Source organism: Porites lutea, chromosome 11, assembly GCF_958299795.1.
Source record: "Porites lutea chromosome 11, jaPorLute2.1, whole genome shotgun sequence".
NCBI lineage: Eukaryota > Metazoa > Cnidaria > Anthozoa > Scleractinia > Poritidae > Porites > Porites lutea.
In genome coordinates this window covers 2,991,205-3,006,811 of record NC_133211.1, presented here as the reverse complement: position 1 = coordinate 3,006,811, position 15,607 = coordinate 2,991,205, and the positions used below count along the sequence as shown (strand labels likewise).

Here is a 15,607-nt window from a genome sequence, read left to right as displayed (position 1 = left end):
AGCGTTTAAACGGCAGTCATCAATAAAATCCCCTTGTGGAGTTTTTTTGAAGGGTGTCCTAGAACCTCTTATACCTAGAACCTCTTCCTAGTTTAGAAAACTGATGGACAGTGCAAAACCAGTGATAAGAAAATGATTTTTTCTATTCTCGTACTAATAAAACTCATTTTCATAAGTAAGGTTTGTAAAACTCGGAAATGGCCTACAGTAAAAACCCACATATAAGAACCTAAAATGTAAGAACCTGTTAGGCTAAAATTTTTATTTTAAACCCCCTTTTCATAAGAACCTACTTAGCCTAAAATTTTCAATAGGTTCTTATTTTTTCAAAAATGAAGGCACAGATGAAAATACAGAAAAAACTTTTAGGCTAGCTTTGGGTCAGTAAGATTCAAACAATGAACTAAAATGAAAACCATATCATGTCTTTGCCAATACTGGATTACACAATGTAATTATTAAGAATACAGATCCATGTGTCTCACCCATATGCCTTAGAGTAGTTGTCTGTGCTGATCACTACTGCCCTATCAAATTAAGAATCCCACTAAATCCCACTAAATACCATTTTTATAAAAACCTATGTAGACTAAGTTGGAAAAGATCTAGCCTCTTATATGTGGGTTTTTACTGTATTTCTTTAAATATAAAAATGGGCAGAAGCTTGTACTTAGGTCTATTTTGTTATAATAAAGTTATTGTTTCCTCGCATAAGAGTTCTGGAAAGAAAGACTCCAATAGGCAATATAGCAAAATATCAATCAAATTCATATTCTCTTTAATGCAGTCCTAAATCCATCCATGTAAGCGCAACTTCGACAATATGACCATAATTTTACTTAATAATTATTGGAATAGGCTTTCGTATAATATGAATAATTATGCAGATCTAGAAGGGAATTATCCGCCGGGACAGTCAAAAGATGCTTATCTCTGTCTAAAGTTCTCGTCTAAGTTCTCGGAGCCAGTATGAATTTTTATACTTCTAAACTAGCGGCCTATTGACAGGGCGCTTTTCCATGGCTTTGGAGTTGGGAGGGGAAAAGCGCCCTGGGGACGAGGTTGCTAATCCACGGATGCAAGAGTCACTTTTAGACCAAAAAAAACTTCACTTTTCTTTATTGCCTTATTTACAAAGAATGATTGTTATAGTCTCACACAGAGAACTTCAGTTTTGACAGTTAAAAACTATATAAACTGCAAAATAGGAAGAACTTGCTTTTAAAGATATTTAAGGCTCAACAGAAAACATTGCTGGTGCGGCTTAATAATTAATAAATTTGGATTCTTTCACTGCGTAGAAATACCTACGTGTATGTATACTTTGTCTTAGCTGGTGCATCAATCGCTAAATTAACCGTATTGTTGCTCTCAGCGATTAGACGAACACCAAGATAAGACAGCAACCCATCCACACTGTTGTTAAAGCTGTCTGTTTTCAGCTTTAAGAAAGCTTGAGCCTCTGCATCGAAAGCTGCTTTGATACTATCAGCCTCGGCCTGTGCTTTGGATAGAATCACTCTCGCCTCAGACTCTGCCCGTTGAACAGTTATCTTTGCTTGTGTTACAGCTTCCTCTTTCTCAGCCTTGGCTTGCACTACTTGTCGTGGGCGCTCATTTTCGGCAATTTTGATGTTTTCTTTGGCTGCTTCTTTCTGGCGGATTACTTTCTCGTAAGTGTCTGGGCGCTTGATATTTTGAACCTAACGTGAATAGAAACCTTTCAGTCAAATGTTGACGGTCATTTTCTTCAGTTTCTGAGCTAGTATTGGGTTATTTGGTGAAAGAGTTGTTCTTTACGATACAAAACCCTGCTTCACTATAAAATGTAGCAACAATTTTCCCACTAATTTTTCCGGAATGAGCATAAAGTACTATACCCTTATTAGCCTGAGAAAAGGTTGCAGATTAGCTTTAGAGTGTCAGTTCGGGTAGGGGGTGGTTCCAAAAATTATACGAGTTTAAAACGTTGGTACCTGAAGATCTGTCACATCCCCCCATAGAGTGCCAAATCTCCGACCCAGGGTCTTGCGAACGAGGTCTTGAAAAGAAGCGCGTTGAGACTGGAGTTGACTGGTGTTAAATGCACTGCATGCGTCGTGAATGGCTGACTCTCCAACAACTCTGAAAGTACGAAATGGCGAAATGACAAGAGTCTGTTACCGCAAAAAATCACTTAATATACCGTTATTAACTTGTTTTCACGAAGTTGCATCCTCGTCTTCTCCAGCGATTTCAACGCATTATTTACAGCACAGACCTCAAACTCGGATATTTTAATCAAAAGAAGTGTTTCTGTCTCAGTTACCTTGGCTATAGAGAGATCATGCAGACCAGAAATCCTTTTCTGTTGCTGGAAATTACAGAAGGGTAGAAGTCACGCTGACCGAACCAAAAATGTCTTTAACGTGCTTTCTACTACACGCCATCTTGTCTATATATGCAACTTATGAAAAATTAAGTCAATAAGGTCGTGTACTTACTTTAGAACCTCCAGGTAGTCTTCCTTGTCTTTGAATTGCAGAATAATCTGTCTTAAATCATTAGGGCGCGCACGGTACTGCAGTTGCACATCCAGTTCGATCTCTATGCCTTCCTTGTTAAGACACTCAATATCTGAGTATGTAATGCTCTGGAACACACTGGGGAAGATGATAAAGCGATACCCAGGAGCACCAGCGTGAAGACCCTCTCTTTTCACCTCTGAGGAAAGTTCCTTCTGATGGATATTGTAGGCCACACCAACTGTTGTGACAGAGTATTTTAGCGATTGTCAGTTAAGAGTTTAATAAACTAAATAATAATATTCCTGTATGAAATATATATTTTCTTGCCATTACTTATAAAGAAAGAACAGTGTAAGCTATGCACTTCTCCTGCTGGAAACTGCCAACAGATGGTTTCATTTTGCAAATTTGATTGAAGGATATGAAATGTCTCATCATTTTATTTATTACAATTATCTTGCGAATGTGATCGACAAGATAACTTCACTGTGGTATTCGTGTTACCCTAAGGCAAGTTACACGCATAGAAACCGTTTAAAAAAGGATGGAGACTCCGTATGTATAAAATGCGACAAAATATTTTACCTAGAAAAAAGGACACAGCGGAGACGGTCTTGTATCACACGATTCTGACGGTTTTCCTCCAAACTACTAAATCTTTCAATCTTTGTTTGAGTCAACACGAGATGAGGGAGAATGATCTTGCTCATTCTCGCTTGCACTGACTTAACAACTTACTTTGCACAAGTATTGATCGTGACCTAGTTCACGTTTCTGCCGTTGCATGTTATGCTGAGTTTATCAGTGGAAAAAAGAGCCTTCAATCTAACTCTTTTTTCCCCCACTAGAGTTTGAAGTAACTGAGTACGTCTCGGGAACCTTATCAAACCGTAAGCACGGTTTATTTCATATTAGGTATTTTGAGAACGGACCTCTGGAGCCAGGGTACTTAACGAACTGAACCATCCCAATATTGTGAAGATGAAAGGTGTGTGTGTGTGTCACAGTGCAAAGCGGGCATTCCTACATTGACGCGGCTTCGCCGCGAATCATCAGCATCGATAAGAAAAACATATCCTCTGGAACCCAGCGTATCCGTTAAAAAGAGCTACTTCTTTGTAGAAGAGTTTCTTCTCGTCTTGGTCCAGAGTCTGTAAAATTTTCTTCACAACCACTGTTTAGGCAACCTTCCTGGAGCTTCATAATCCACGGTGTAGACATCGCCAAAAGAACCTTGTCCGAGCCGCTCTTTAACTGCCAGACCATGACAATCAAAGCGCGGTATGTTAACGATACTTTCCTTGTCAGATTTCCGTTTCCTCAAAACTGAAGAGATGATCTACCAGGAGCTACATAAGCAAGTGATAGGTAATTTCCCGGTCAGAATTAAATTCTGGCAGGAGATTATCCTGTCGATGTCCTTTGCATACATTTGCTTACGTAGGAGGGTCATACAAGTCGACCTTTGGGTAATACAGGCAGGAGATCACCCGGGACCAAGGAGCAACAAGTCTACCTCAATGGAACTCAGTCTATGTAATATCGAGGCGTGTGCTTTCCATCCAAAATTCTTACAAGAATTGGTTTGTTGTTACAAAGGTCGTTTAGCATCTCGGGGGGCCCAGGCTTAGCATGAATTCAAGATTTTGCCACCTCTCACGTGACACACTAGACCTCCATCTCGTGATCCTTTTCTGTCATTTAATTATTTATTCATCTATGTATTTATGGATATATTTATTGGAGACATCTTTGACCGTGCAAAACAAGAACAGTAGAACTTCTTTTATCGACTCGTTTTTATGATCGCTCGCGTGACATTTCCGGTTATCTCTTGTCTGTGGCAATTTAAAACCGTGACACTTGGATTGACACAGTTTAAAAACATCCAATAAATAGTTCTCACGGGCCTTTTTTGTCAATGTTTTGTTATGTGAGTCGCGACACATCATGTTCGAGTGACTTTGATTTCGTCTTCGTTTTGTAGTTCAAAGTGGGCATTCCTACGAAACGTTTCCTTCCCTTGTGTTTTAACCGTTGTAAAATTAGCTGAAATTTTCGGTTTAAGTCTTCGTTTTCGAGATTTGGAAGGGGTCTTAGTTCTTAGGTTTCGAGACTTGGAGGGGGTCTTTGTTCTTAGGTTTCGAGACTTGGAGGGGGTCTTAGTTCTTAGGTTTCGAGACTTGGAGGGGGTCTTTGTTCTTAGGTTTCGAGACTTGGAGGGGGTCTTAGGTCTTAGTTTTCGAGACACCCAGTTTTTAACTCGTGGGTACGCGCGAGCGTACCACGAGTTATTACAGGGACTGAGATATGCAAATGAGTCACTCGCTCACTCGTAGTAGACGCACTTCGTAATTAATCGGGTCCGAACTCGAGAGCGCGAAGATCTATCGTTTCCAAAGAAGCACGCGCTCGCCGAAGTTCGGTAGCATCAAATTCCTCGCTGAAAGCGTGCGTCGTGCGCTACAGCACGGTTAGGATAGAGGTCTTACCAAATTTAAGACACGCAGGAATCTTTCAAATTAGTACGATTCAAAAGCCTTTGATCCGTCCAGGCGTTAAACTTGACGAGAAGATGAGCATTTTCTCTTCGACTCCTGGCTTGATCTCCTACCTTGTAGTAGTGTAGTAGGTTATGTGTATGAATGAATTTATGGCCGTCAGTATAAAACACGGACTGCGGACTACGGACTGCGGACTGGGTATAATATACGGACTATAAAATACGGACTGGTGAAATGTATGGTAAATAAAGGCACTTCTTTTTCTTCTTCTTCTTAAGGACTCCCCAAGATCACGGGGGGAAATGGATGTGAGTTTGAGCATTACCTTTAAAATAACAGCGGAAATCGAGATAAGAAAACATAAGCTAATGTTTTGCATCCTACTTCGCGGAGGATGTGTCGGCTTTGTATCGCTTATGTTCTTTCATTGCCATGAAATGCGTTTACATTGTTTCTTACTGTCAGTAGCCTGGTTTCAATTAGCCTTAATTTCATCCGATTGCTTCGAGTCGTTTTTTCAATCGGTTAAGTATGGCTCGATCGTTTGCCCCGGTCGTTTGCCGGCGGAAGTTCCATGGAAAAGGAATTAAAGCTGAGACTTTTCGCCAAATCACGTGACCATCCTCAATGGCGTAGTAGCTATGTGAGGTCGTGTCAACCCGAAGGTAACGGGTTCAAATTCTGCTGAGGACCTTCCTTTTCCTTTCTTCCCTTTTTTTTTTCTTTTTTGTTTTGTTTTGTTTGCCTATTTGTTTTGCTTTTTTTTTTGTTTTTTTGTTTTTAAATATATACTTAAATAACTGTTACTAAAGTGCAATAAACAGCAAGAAAAGTATTGTGTTTCCAGAACAAGGATAGTATATTTATAATCTGAATTTCTATCATTTCCTAAAATTCACTGTGGGAAAACCAGAGGTGATAACTAATTCATTATTTTCTAAACAACGTACCCACGAGTTGACGATAGTCTTTCTTTGATTCCACTTTCGAACGATTTGAACACTCAAAGGGGACGCGGCGCTTTAACTCTCGATTAACCGGGAAACTAAACTCAATTGGCAATTCGCTTGCGGGAAAGAGCACTCACTTCTCTTGAGGTTCGGGATCAAACCACTAACTGGTACAGCAAAGGCAAACTGAACTTTGGTTCCAACAGCGTTTATTCTTGAATACGAAGTGTAACTTAGCTCACAAGTCTCACAAATGGAATCGGCAATGTAATCAGCTCTGAAATCCGCGATGTAATGAGCAATGTAATCGACAAATCAGTTCAAAGCAACTTACTTATATATGATTATGACTAACTATTGAAAACAAAAGAGTACAATATTTATCTAAACAGGAATCGCTTAGAAGTAAATGAAAGTCAAATAAAAGAGATAGTTATAGCTTGTACGTGTTGCTATTTTTGAAAAAGTAAAATTACTGGAACAAAAGCTAGCTAAGTTTGCTAGGTCAGCAAAACAGTGGTTATGCACAATATATTACAATATGAATGAAATCGCAAGGTCAGCTAGCGTCTGTTCAAACAGGAAGAAACGCGGACTAATTACTAGTTTCCTAGTTTAAAGGAATTTGCAAGTGAGCAAAACCTTTTATATCCCAAACTCAGCTGTTACCAGTATTTAACCAACAGACTAACGAACGTTATATTCGCAAATACATATAGGTAAAATGGAATTAAAACGAGGTACATCTGTAAAAAGGTGCTAACGTGAACGGATGTCGTGCAGAAAGATAAAACAAAATTGATAGCCATTATTCTGAAAACTAATGATTTTTTACTAAAAGTCAACAATTGAAGTTAAATGTGTCCAGTTGAAAAGAATCAGTGGCAAAGAGTTCAGATAGCTGTAAACACTGTTGGCTTTTTCTAGAACTATTGCGTTAACGAACACTAAGTAATCAAACAAGAACAATAAAATGGTACGAGCCTTTTTGCGGAGCAATTAAAAACCTCTTTATGCAAATTCAGTATGTATTACTAAAAACAACGTCAAAGCGAATATTTGAAAGCTATGTATGAAATTCGAGGCAAATAAGTGGTTTTAACTTCTGAGTATGTGGATGACATCTCGTTGTGTGACTATATTGTGGCACATATACACCTCAGTCTTCAGCAGTAAATTCACATAATGCTTCATATAAATTTTTCTGCATTTTGCAGAGTGAAATCTTTTTTTTTCTTCAATTCTGAATTTCGGCTTTGCTAAGGACTGAATGGATTCTTACTTAACGAAAATTGAAAAAATGTAAACTGGGATGCTATGAAGACAGGTGCTTATTTCCTGCATTGCCTAAAACACTTTGTAATATTTGCAAGCGCATTCAGACCTACCTTCTTCTGTGCTCAGCTTTCGTAAAGACGTTCCAACCATCGCTCCAATAAAAATGATCACCGCGACAAATGCTCCAAGGATTATTTTACCTTTATTTTCCATTTGTGAACAGCAACACACTTCGACTGAAAGTCTTCGCTATCCGTATCTTCAACACATAAATACAAAAGCAACCATTGAAAGTGTGCATAAATTTTCCCTTCTTTACCAATGTTATTGGGCACTCAAGAAAGGCATGACGTACGTTTCTAATGAAATTGTTATTCTGATCGACTAACTAAGCCCCTATTGTTTGATGTAGGCCGCTAGCATATAATATATGCATGATTAAACTGCGTTCCTAGTTGTCTTCGTTCAGAGAGATAGCTCTGCCACAACATGCCGAGCAACAGCAGCGTCACCTTGTTTATCATCATAGGAGTTGCAATTGTTTCACTCCTAATTCTTATTTTGATTCCCACCAGTTTCTCTGACGTCGAATACTACGAGGTGAGCTTATGTCAAGTTATGATTTTGCTTCAAAAGAGTGCTAACTATTTTAATTCAATTCAAACTAACATTAATTCTTTCATCCACTTTCGACTTCGTGCATACCTATCAGCGCTTATAACGTTATCAGCTATACCATACATATCACTGACGGATGCAAACCGTTATAAAAAGAAAAAGTTATCGTCATCCTAATCTTCCTCTTATAGCACAAATCTTTTGCTCTGTTTGTAATCCAGTAATTACCCACCGACAAACCATAGAACAGGTTAATTTAAAATAAAATATTTAGAAAAGGCATTGTGTCATCCTTAAATTGGCATCACATCGATGTGTGAACTAACGGGAGCTAAACATTTTGCAGTTTTCGCGGTTTTTTAAGGCTAATCTCGTGATGAAACCATTTTGCAAGGAACGCAATTTTGTTGATGTCTACACGATATTCTGGGGCGGAAGAGAAATAATGGTGTAGAAATACCTAAAATTTCGTGTTGAAATATTAAAATAATGCTCCTTTCGGGAGTGGAATAATGGAAGAACGAAACTTGGTTTGTGAATACCCCCTTATTGTTCTTCACCCCCGAATGATATCGTTCCGTGTCAATGGCCTTTAGCACTAACTGTATCTAAATTTTATTATCAGTTGACGACATATTCAGTTTCCCAAAATTCTCCTTTTACTTCGTTAAGATGTTCGCGTACATTTAAATAAGTATTTGATAATTTAAGCAGAAACATTTCTTCTCTACGGCGTTCATCAGATAGAGTAATTTTACTTGAACCGTCAACCGGATACTAACAACTGAAATAGTGCAAAATAGCAAGGGCAAACAAAAGAAGATAATGACTTTAGTGCATAATAGTGCGTAATATTCTACTCCCTATTTCACGGGTTAAGTAAAATCACTCTTATGTTTACGCCTTAGGCTTTGTGCGTGCGCAACATTGCATTACTTGGCTTCCTGAACAAGCAGACAGAAACAACGAGACCTGATCTTGACTTTGGCATGTAGTCGTAATCTTCATAAACAGCACCATGTTAATTATTCAACAAAGGAAAGGGTGACTCGAAGTGTTAACAAAACAACTGACTTCATTAAAAAAAATGGTATTAATTTTAACTTATAGATTAGAGCAAGAGAGAATGGGTCACTGAGAGGAAAAACGAGTCTTTTTCCTCATATCCTCATAAGAAGTGTTGTCCCACACATACACTCAACCGAGTATTCTTATTTCGGTTAGCTACACTATGAAGGGCACTTTATATGTTACTCGGGGTTACTCGAGAGTTAGAAATGGTTTGGCCCCTGACTGCATAGGTGCACTTTTCAATTTTGCAAACAAAGGGTACTCCCTAAGAAATGTAGAGTTTGATATGCCTCGCTACTCAACAGTAAGATATGGAAACACTCTATTAGATACCTAAGCCCATATCTTTGGTCCAGAATTTCCTCAAGTGATCGACAGCGACCCTTGCTTGTTAATTTTAGATGGAACATCAGAAAGAAAGACTTGACTTCTCTTATTGAGGGCACGTGCATCAATTGTAACTTTTGTATCACTAAACCACGTTTGCAATGGAATTTTATCACTTTTTAACTAAATAATGATAAATTTGTGAATATTCTGAATATCCGTTTTTTTTGGAAATAAGCGATATTTAAAAATTTGTGAATGGTGCAAATTTTAGATTTTTATTATGAATAACCTTCCCTGTCTTCAAAAAGATTTTTAACACTCATAGCATTCCCCCTTTTTTATTTTGTATTTGGAATGTTCTTTTGGTGTCCACAATTAGCTTATATCTAGCTAAACGCCCTGACACTTAAATAAAGTTCATTCATTCATTTTAAAACATGTTCTATACCTGCATCTCGCATTTACATATCAATACCGTTGCGGACACCTAGTCAATATTAACGTTCAGTAGTATTCCATCAAAGAGGAAGTAGAAATACTCCTTGTCTATTTTTGTTCGCTTACTTTGCGCTCTCGTCAACAATCTAAAAGTGGAGCAGCCTTGCTTTTGCAAAAATGATAAAAATAATATCAGTGTTAACCAAATTCTCAAAGATTAAGGCCAAACAGTAGAGGTCTTCGTCGTATTCAAAGCACTCCTTCCCTTAACACACCCTTGATTGAAGTGACCATATGATATATGCACTGCCACCCAGGCTTTTGGGCGCTGTTGTATAGCACCTAAGGATCAAACAGAAATTTTTGCGGATTCATGTGGAGCCGAGGTTTCTTAATCCTTGCATCAGAAGATCCAATATTGCTGTTGATATTATACTGACATTTACTGGCGTTCGTGATTGAAAAACGCATCACTGAGCCGTGAATACAACCTGTCATTTACTTCCGTGTTTACAGCCTCCAAGCGGTGACTCGTCATTTCTCGGGGAGAGGGAAGTTTGTCTCTCTGACTCAAATGTTCTGACATCTTCCACGCGAAAAGTGCAAGTAGTAGCTCTCATTTGTACATGTTTGCTACTTCTTCTCCTCGTTATCATATGGCCAGTTAGCTTTTCCGATGTCGAATATTATGAGGTATGAGAGGAAGTTGCAACGGAATTCGCTAAAGGGTCTCAATGGGGTGGAAACTTTAACGGCTGTAAACAGTCGAATATGTGCAGTTGTCATTCATACAACCCAATAAAAGTTGATATTAGGGACCTTAAGATCCGACGACGACGACAGCAACGAGGACGTCAAAAAAGCAGTAGGTTTAATATCTAAAATAACAATATTGCACGTGCATCACGCGTTTTTGTACATTTCTTTGCCGTCACTGCACGACTACGACGTGAAAATGCCCAATTTCACGTTTCACAGAGGAAAGACACAAGCGATGACCAAATTTCTTCGCTATATCTGAACTTGGATATGGTTCTTAGGAATTCAACTTTAGGAGGGTTCACCTACATTTGACAAAGTTAGTGACTTGAAGTAATCGCGATGAAGATTGAAAGAGCGCGAATTCACTTTTTTAGTGACGTTTTCGCTGCCGTCGCCCGTCCTGCAATCTTAAGGTTCCTATTTTGTTGTTTAAAACGGCTAACGGTCGGTATCGTTCTGTTATGTGAACGGAAATCTCAGGAAAGGAAAAGAAAGGGTTTTAAAGTTACAAGACATTATAAAGTCGACTCCCGATAACTCGAACCTCGTGCTAACTCGAAGGCCAAGATCCTTGAATTTACTTCATTGATTTACTGTAATTTTACCCTTGATAACTCGAACCCTCGATAACTAGAACCTCCGGCTCTAAAAGTAATTTTTGTTTCCCTTCAGATCATTTCTATACAATTTTACCCTCGATAACTCGAACCATGTTTTAAGCGCGTGAAAATTCGAAAAAAACGCAGTGAACTGCAGTCCAAAACATAGAACTTCTGTCAAAACAATCATGTAATCTTTCTCTTTAAGATTCTTTATTTTTCGTCAGTCCAATTCAAATATAATGTTTAGGGTTATTAATCGAGGCTTTGTTGCGAAATTTCGTTTTCAAAATATCAATATATCTCTTGTTTCCCTTGAAGAGAAGTGTACAGTACTTGCTTTACTCCCCCATTCCATCGTTTCGAGCTCTCGATAACTCGAACTGTTTTCGATCTCTTCGCGCAGGTTCAAGTTATTGGAAGTCGACTGTACATGTACGTGACTAGCGAATGTCTTGAAACAAGGAAAAGCTTTAACTAGCTGTTAAACTGAATTTTCCAAATTTTACGCCTTACAATTAAAAGTTTGGCTGATTGCGGCTAATAGTAAAACCCATTCAGACTTACTTAGAACGGTCAACCCGAAACAAGTCGTACGCCACGATTAATGTTTTAGCCGTTCTAGTGAACAGCTAACAGTGAACTGTCTCATTGAGGCCCTCTCTTGTAACATCTATATATTTGTGTTATACCATGTTTCGATACGCAGTAAGGGTTGTGAAGTTTTAACACTTTCATTAGCCACTTTGTGTCTTTATTATAACTGCTTATTAGTCTGATTATAAATGGCAAAAAATATGTATACTTGTTATGCGAAAACCTTAGCCTTGAAATATTCTTTGTTGGACTTGATGTTTTGCAGCAAAAACAGAACATTTTTAGGAGTTTGTTTCTGAAAAGTTATTTTCTTACCATTGAAGATATGCATGTCTAAACGGATCATTTTACGTTCCTGGAAACTGCCCACCTACCCCTCCCCTAAATCAACATTAACACTTAGTTCTTACTTAGAGCAAAATGTTGGCTTAGGGGAGAGGCAGGTGGGCAGTTTCACAGCAGTCTAAACAAGCAAACACCCTTCTAGAGTAATAGTGCCACAGGAAAGTGCATGATCGATTTGATACAAGTAGCTATATACTGGTAATGAGACATTTCCCAGATGATTGACGTCACTTTCCGAAAATTACTAAAGGCGTTCGAAGATTTCCGATCAAGAAACGAACAATATACGTACCAAAAATACGAACTTACACGTACCAAGAATACGAACTTGCGCGCTTTCTCCCATTACCTTCAGGTCTTATGATAGGCTGTATTATGAAATTCTTTGAGCATTAGAAAACTCTTAGTGCATTCTTACAAGATTAAACTTCATTGAAAATCCATTGGAAACGTTTCTACGATCAGACGGCTGCGACCAGAATGCGAGAGAACCATCTACATCGTCGAATATCTTGAAAAACTACCTAGACGCTGACATTCAATGGCAGGTGGTTTCTAAGAAGACATGTCTATGATCACTCTTTTACCCCGATTTCGACCTCAACAACCTCTTACATACTGTCTTTCTATCCTAGAACTATGGTCCAGTGGAACTCCTTACCTCCAGATGTATTTTAGTACTCTCTCCGCTGATCCTGCTCAGTTCCGGGCCAGTGTGTCTGAAATCACCCATCATCAGTTGGAGTGATTTTAGACTCATTGTTTTCGGAATTGAGCTACATGTACTAACGAACAATTACTGATTATTTTGTTTGTCTGTTTTTTTACCACACCGACTAATAATCCTCTTTTTGAGGGATTGCTGTAGTGGTATATAAATAATAATAAAATAACTTTTGAACTGAACTGAAAATTGACTTTAAAAAGGAAATCAACAAATCTGAACAGCTGACTTCCTCACTATGCTTTTTATTTCTCAATAGCGTAGTTTGGATGGTGCCTCAATCCTAATTTTTTCGAGGACTCAGTGTGGGCACTATAATCTTGCATCAGTCGAGTCTGACAGCTAATTATTCCTACCGTATTTTTTATCGCAGCTCGGCTTCAAAAGACGTAAATCCACTGGTTATGTCGACATCAATAAGGTGTATACCTCCGGGCGATACTTTGTAGGCCCGGACTACACATTCAAGGTGTTCCAGGCCAATGCACATTTTGTAAAATTGGACAAGATTGCAGTGTGGACAGGAGATAAGATTGAAATCAAGATAACCTGCACTTTTCAGTATTTCCTTAAAAAGAACTTTCTGCCAGACTTGCATGAGGCCTACAATGTTGACTATCAGCCCGTTGTCAAGGGAACAGCTATAGACGCTATAAAAGGGCGGGCAGCGGATTTACCAATCGACGACTACATTAGGTTTGTTTAAGAAAAGAGAGAAACTTTTATGAGTAATATAGCTGTTAGCAACGACCTCTTCAAACAGATTATAGTAACGACTGTACACGTGAACTTCCATATCCCGCTAAATCAAAAAAGGTTGCTTTGGTAATTGGTCATCGGTAATTGGACATTTGGGCATATGGAACAATGCAATGATTTACTTGAGTGACTACCATGCATACAAAAGCTTCCCAATGCCCAATTCCCAATGCCCGAAGCAACCTTTATTGAAACAAAAGCTCAATTGATCGCTTTAAGCAGCAGGTCTGCCCTTTTTTCCCCAAAAAATTTCTAAAACGAACGAAAATCACATGAGCCCACACTTTAGCCACTGACCGTCCTGGATTTCTGCCCATAGCTTTCGTAATCCTCCCCCTTTTTGTACGTATTACGTAGAAAAGGGACCTCCTTCAACTGTAGCCTCTCCATTCACCCTACTATAGGGAGTAACCTCCACTCGGTATTCACAAATTATCCCTCTTTTGATTTTGTTTGCTTCAGTTCTTTTAATACTCTTTCAGCTACAATTTGCTTACGGACCAGTGGCGGATCCAGACCTTCAGATAAGGGGGGCCCGGTCATCCAGACCTTGAGATAAAGGAGGGCGGTCTCAAAAAAAATTTTTTTTTCTGTCCTTCGGGTCTCAGTTTGGTCTAAAAATAAGGGGGGGGCGGTCCCCTCCCCTGGATCCACCACTGCTAAAAACGGACTTTTTCTATCAATACCCAGGAATCGCGAAAACATAGAAAGAGAACTTTTCAAAGCGCTGGCAAGACGTGTGGATGGATGTTGCAGGGAGACATGTCCTCCTCAGGAAGGAGAAATGCCGCCTTGTGGTTACTGTATAACAAATGCTCTGTGTAAGAGCAATCAAAAGGGAATATTCGTAGAAGTACGATATTTCCAGCTGCTTGAAGTTGATGTTCATGAAGATGTCAAGAGTCGCTACCTGCGCCAGGTCACTGAGGCAGCTGAGGAAGAACGGGCCGAATTTGAGTTGCAAGAGAAGGTGATTTGTTCTGTTACAAAGTTGTAGGGCCGAATGGAGCGATTATGCTAGTACCACACAGATACCACAGCAGTAAGATACGAGAGGGTCCATTAGGGCTATTCAATCCCGTCATCCCGACCCAATCTCGTAATCCCGATCGTTATTTTCGGCATCCCGCATACCGTGATACTTTCATTTCCGAATCTTGCCCCTGTTTTGCTTCAAAATCCCGAATCCCGGCATTCATATAAAGCAAATCCTGTGTCGCAAAAAACCTACTTGGGACCCTCTATGGATAGAGGGCGACCCTCGGGCGACCTTCGCGCTCTCGCTCGCCGTATAGGGTTCTTTAATCCCGTCATCCCGAACCAAATTTTCCCCTCAACTCTGTAATCCCGATGGTTATTTTGGGCATCCCACATCCTGTGCATAAAATTTCAATCCCGAATACTACCCACATTTTGCTTAAGAATCTCGAATCCCGGCCGTCAAGTAAGGCAAATCCCGCAGACTGAAAAAACCTATCGGGGACCCGCATATAAGAAAGGCTGCCTGGAGGGTGTACATAAATTTTAAGATTCTATTCCTTCGCGTCAGTGGTGTATAATCCCTTCATTTTTCCACATAATAGGTGGTTCGAAAGGAAACCGAGAGAATCAAAAACGAAATCTATAACCAAGCCAGGGAGATTGCGCAGAATGCAAGCGCCAAGGCAACGGTGATTAGTGCCCAGGCCAAGGCAGACGCTCTGGGTATAGTAGAGAAGGCAAGATCTGATGGTTTGAAGAACATGTACACAGTGTTAGGGATCACTACAGATGAACAGAAGGCCGCGTTCAATTACCTACGATCACTGCGTCAGAACAAAAATGTGAAGCTGAATGTAGGCTATAAATCACTTGCACAATTTCAGAATTAAGATGACAAGCATGTATAACTACCATTTGACAAATTGCATTGATTCGCTGTCACAGTGATATGGGCATCCCCATTCCCAAAACCCTAGTGATATGGGGATCCCCTGTAACCCTAACCCTAACCTCAAATCGTTAAGTTAATATGAAAAGGCAAGAGAGAATGATCTAGCTCATTCTCTCTTGGAAAAGGGGATTCCCATATCACTAAGGTTTTGGAAATGAGGATGCCCATCAATCACCGTAACATCGCCACTTT

At 39.4% G+C, this 15,607-nt stretch overlaps 3 protein-coding genes across 3 annotated transcripts in view; 1 reads left to right on the top strand and 2 right to left on the bottom strand.

Annotated features, from left to right (window-relative positions):
- Positions 1-15,607, bottom strand: part of LOC140951723 (4-hydroxyphenylpyruvate dioxygenase-like) — a 122,653-nt gene that overhangs the window by 32,573 nt on the left and 74,473 nt on the right. The window lies entirely within an intron of this gene.
- Positions 1,225-7,587, bottom strand: LOC140951727 (uncharacterized). Its single transcript, XM_073401048.1, has 4 exons — positions 7,350-7,587; positions 2,484-2,745; positions 1,977-2,124; positions 1,225-1,703 (listed from the first exon to the last, which is right to left on the bottom strand). The coding sequence occupies exons 1-4, from the start codon at positions 7,450-7,452 to the stop codon at positions 1,308-1,310; spliced, it is 909 nt and encodes a 302-aa protein (XP_073257149.1). The 5' UTR covers positions 7,453-7,587; the 3' UTR covers positions 1,225-1,307.
- Positions 7,645-15,442, top strand: LOC140951724 (uncharacterized). Its single transcript, XM_073401043.1, has 4 exons — positions 7,645-7,839; positions 13,097-13,419; positions 14,173-14,452; positions 15,066-15,442. Exons 1-4 carry the CDS (start codon positions 7,729-7,731, stop codon positions 15,351-15,353), a joined length of 1,002 nt encoding a protein of 333 aa, XP_073257144.1. The 5' UTR covers positions 7,645-7,728; the 3' UTR covers positions 15,354-15,442.

Excerpts from the sequence above, each read along its gene's own strand:
- LOC140951724 (XM_073401043.1), top strand. The coding sequence starts at position 7,729 with ATGCCGAGCAACAGCAGCGTCACCTTGTTTATCATCATAGGAGTTGCA. Across the intron at positions 13,420-14,172 it reads CCAATCGACGACTACATTAG|GAATCGCGAAAACATAGAAA; the intron begins GTTTGTTTAAGA and ends ATCAATACCCAG. Across the intron at positions 14,453-15,065 it reads AATTTGAGTTGCAAGAGAAG|GTGGTTCGAAAGGAAACCGA; the intron begins GTGATTTGTTCT and ends TCCACATAATAG.
- LOC140951727 (XM_073401048.1), bottom strand. The coding sequence starts at position 7,452 with ATGGAAAATAAAGGTAAAATAATCCTTGGAGCATTTGTCGCGGTGATC. Across the intron at positions 2,746-7,349 it reads AAAGCTGAGCACAGAAGAAG|TTGGTGTGGCCTACAATATC; the intron begins GTAGGTCTGAAT and ends CTGTCACAACAG. Across the intron at positions 1,704-1,976 it reads GGGATGTGACAGATCTTCAG|GTTCAAAATATCAAGCGCCC; the intron begins GTACCAACGTTT and ends TATTCACGTTAG.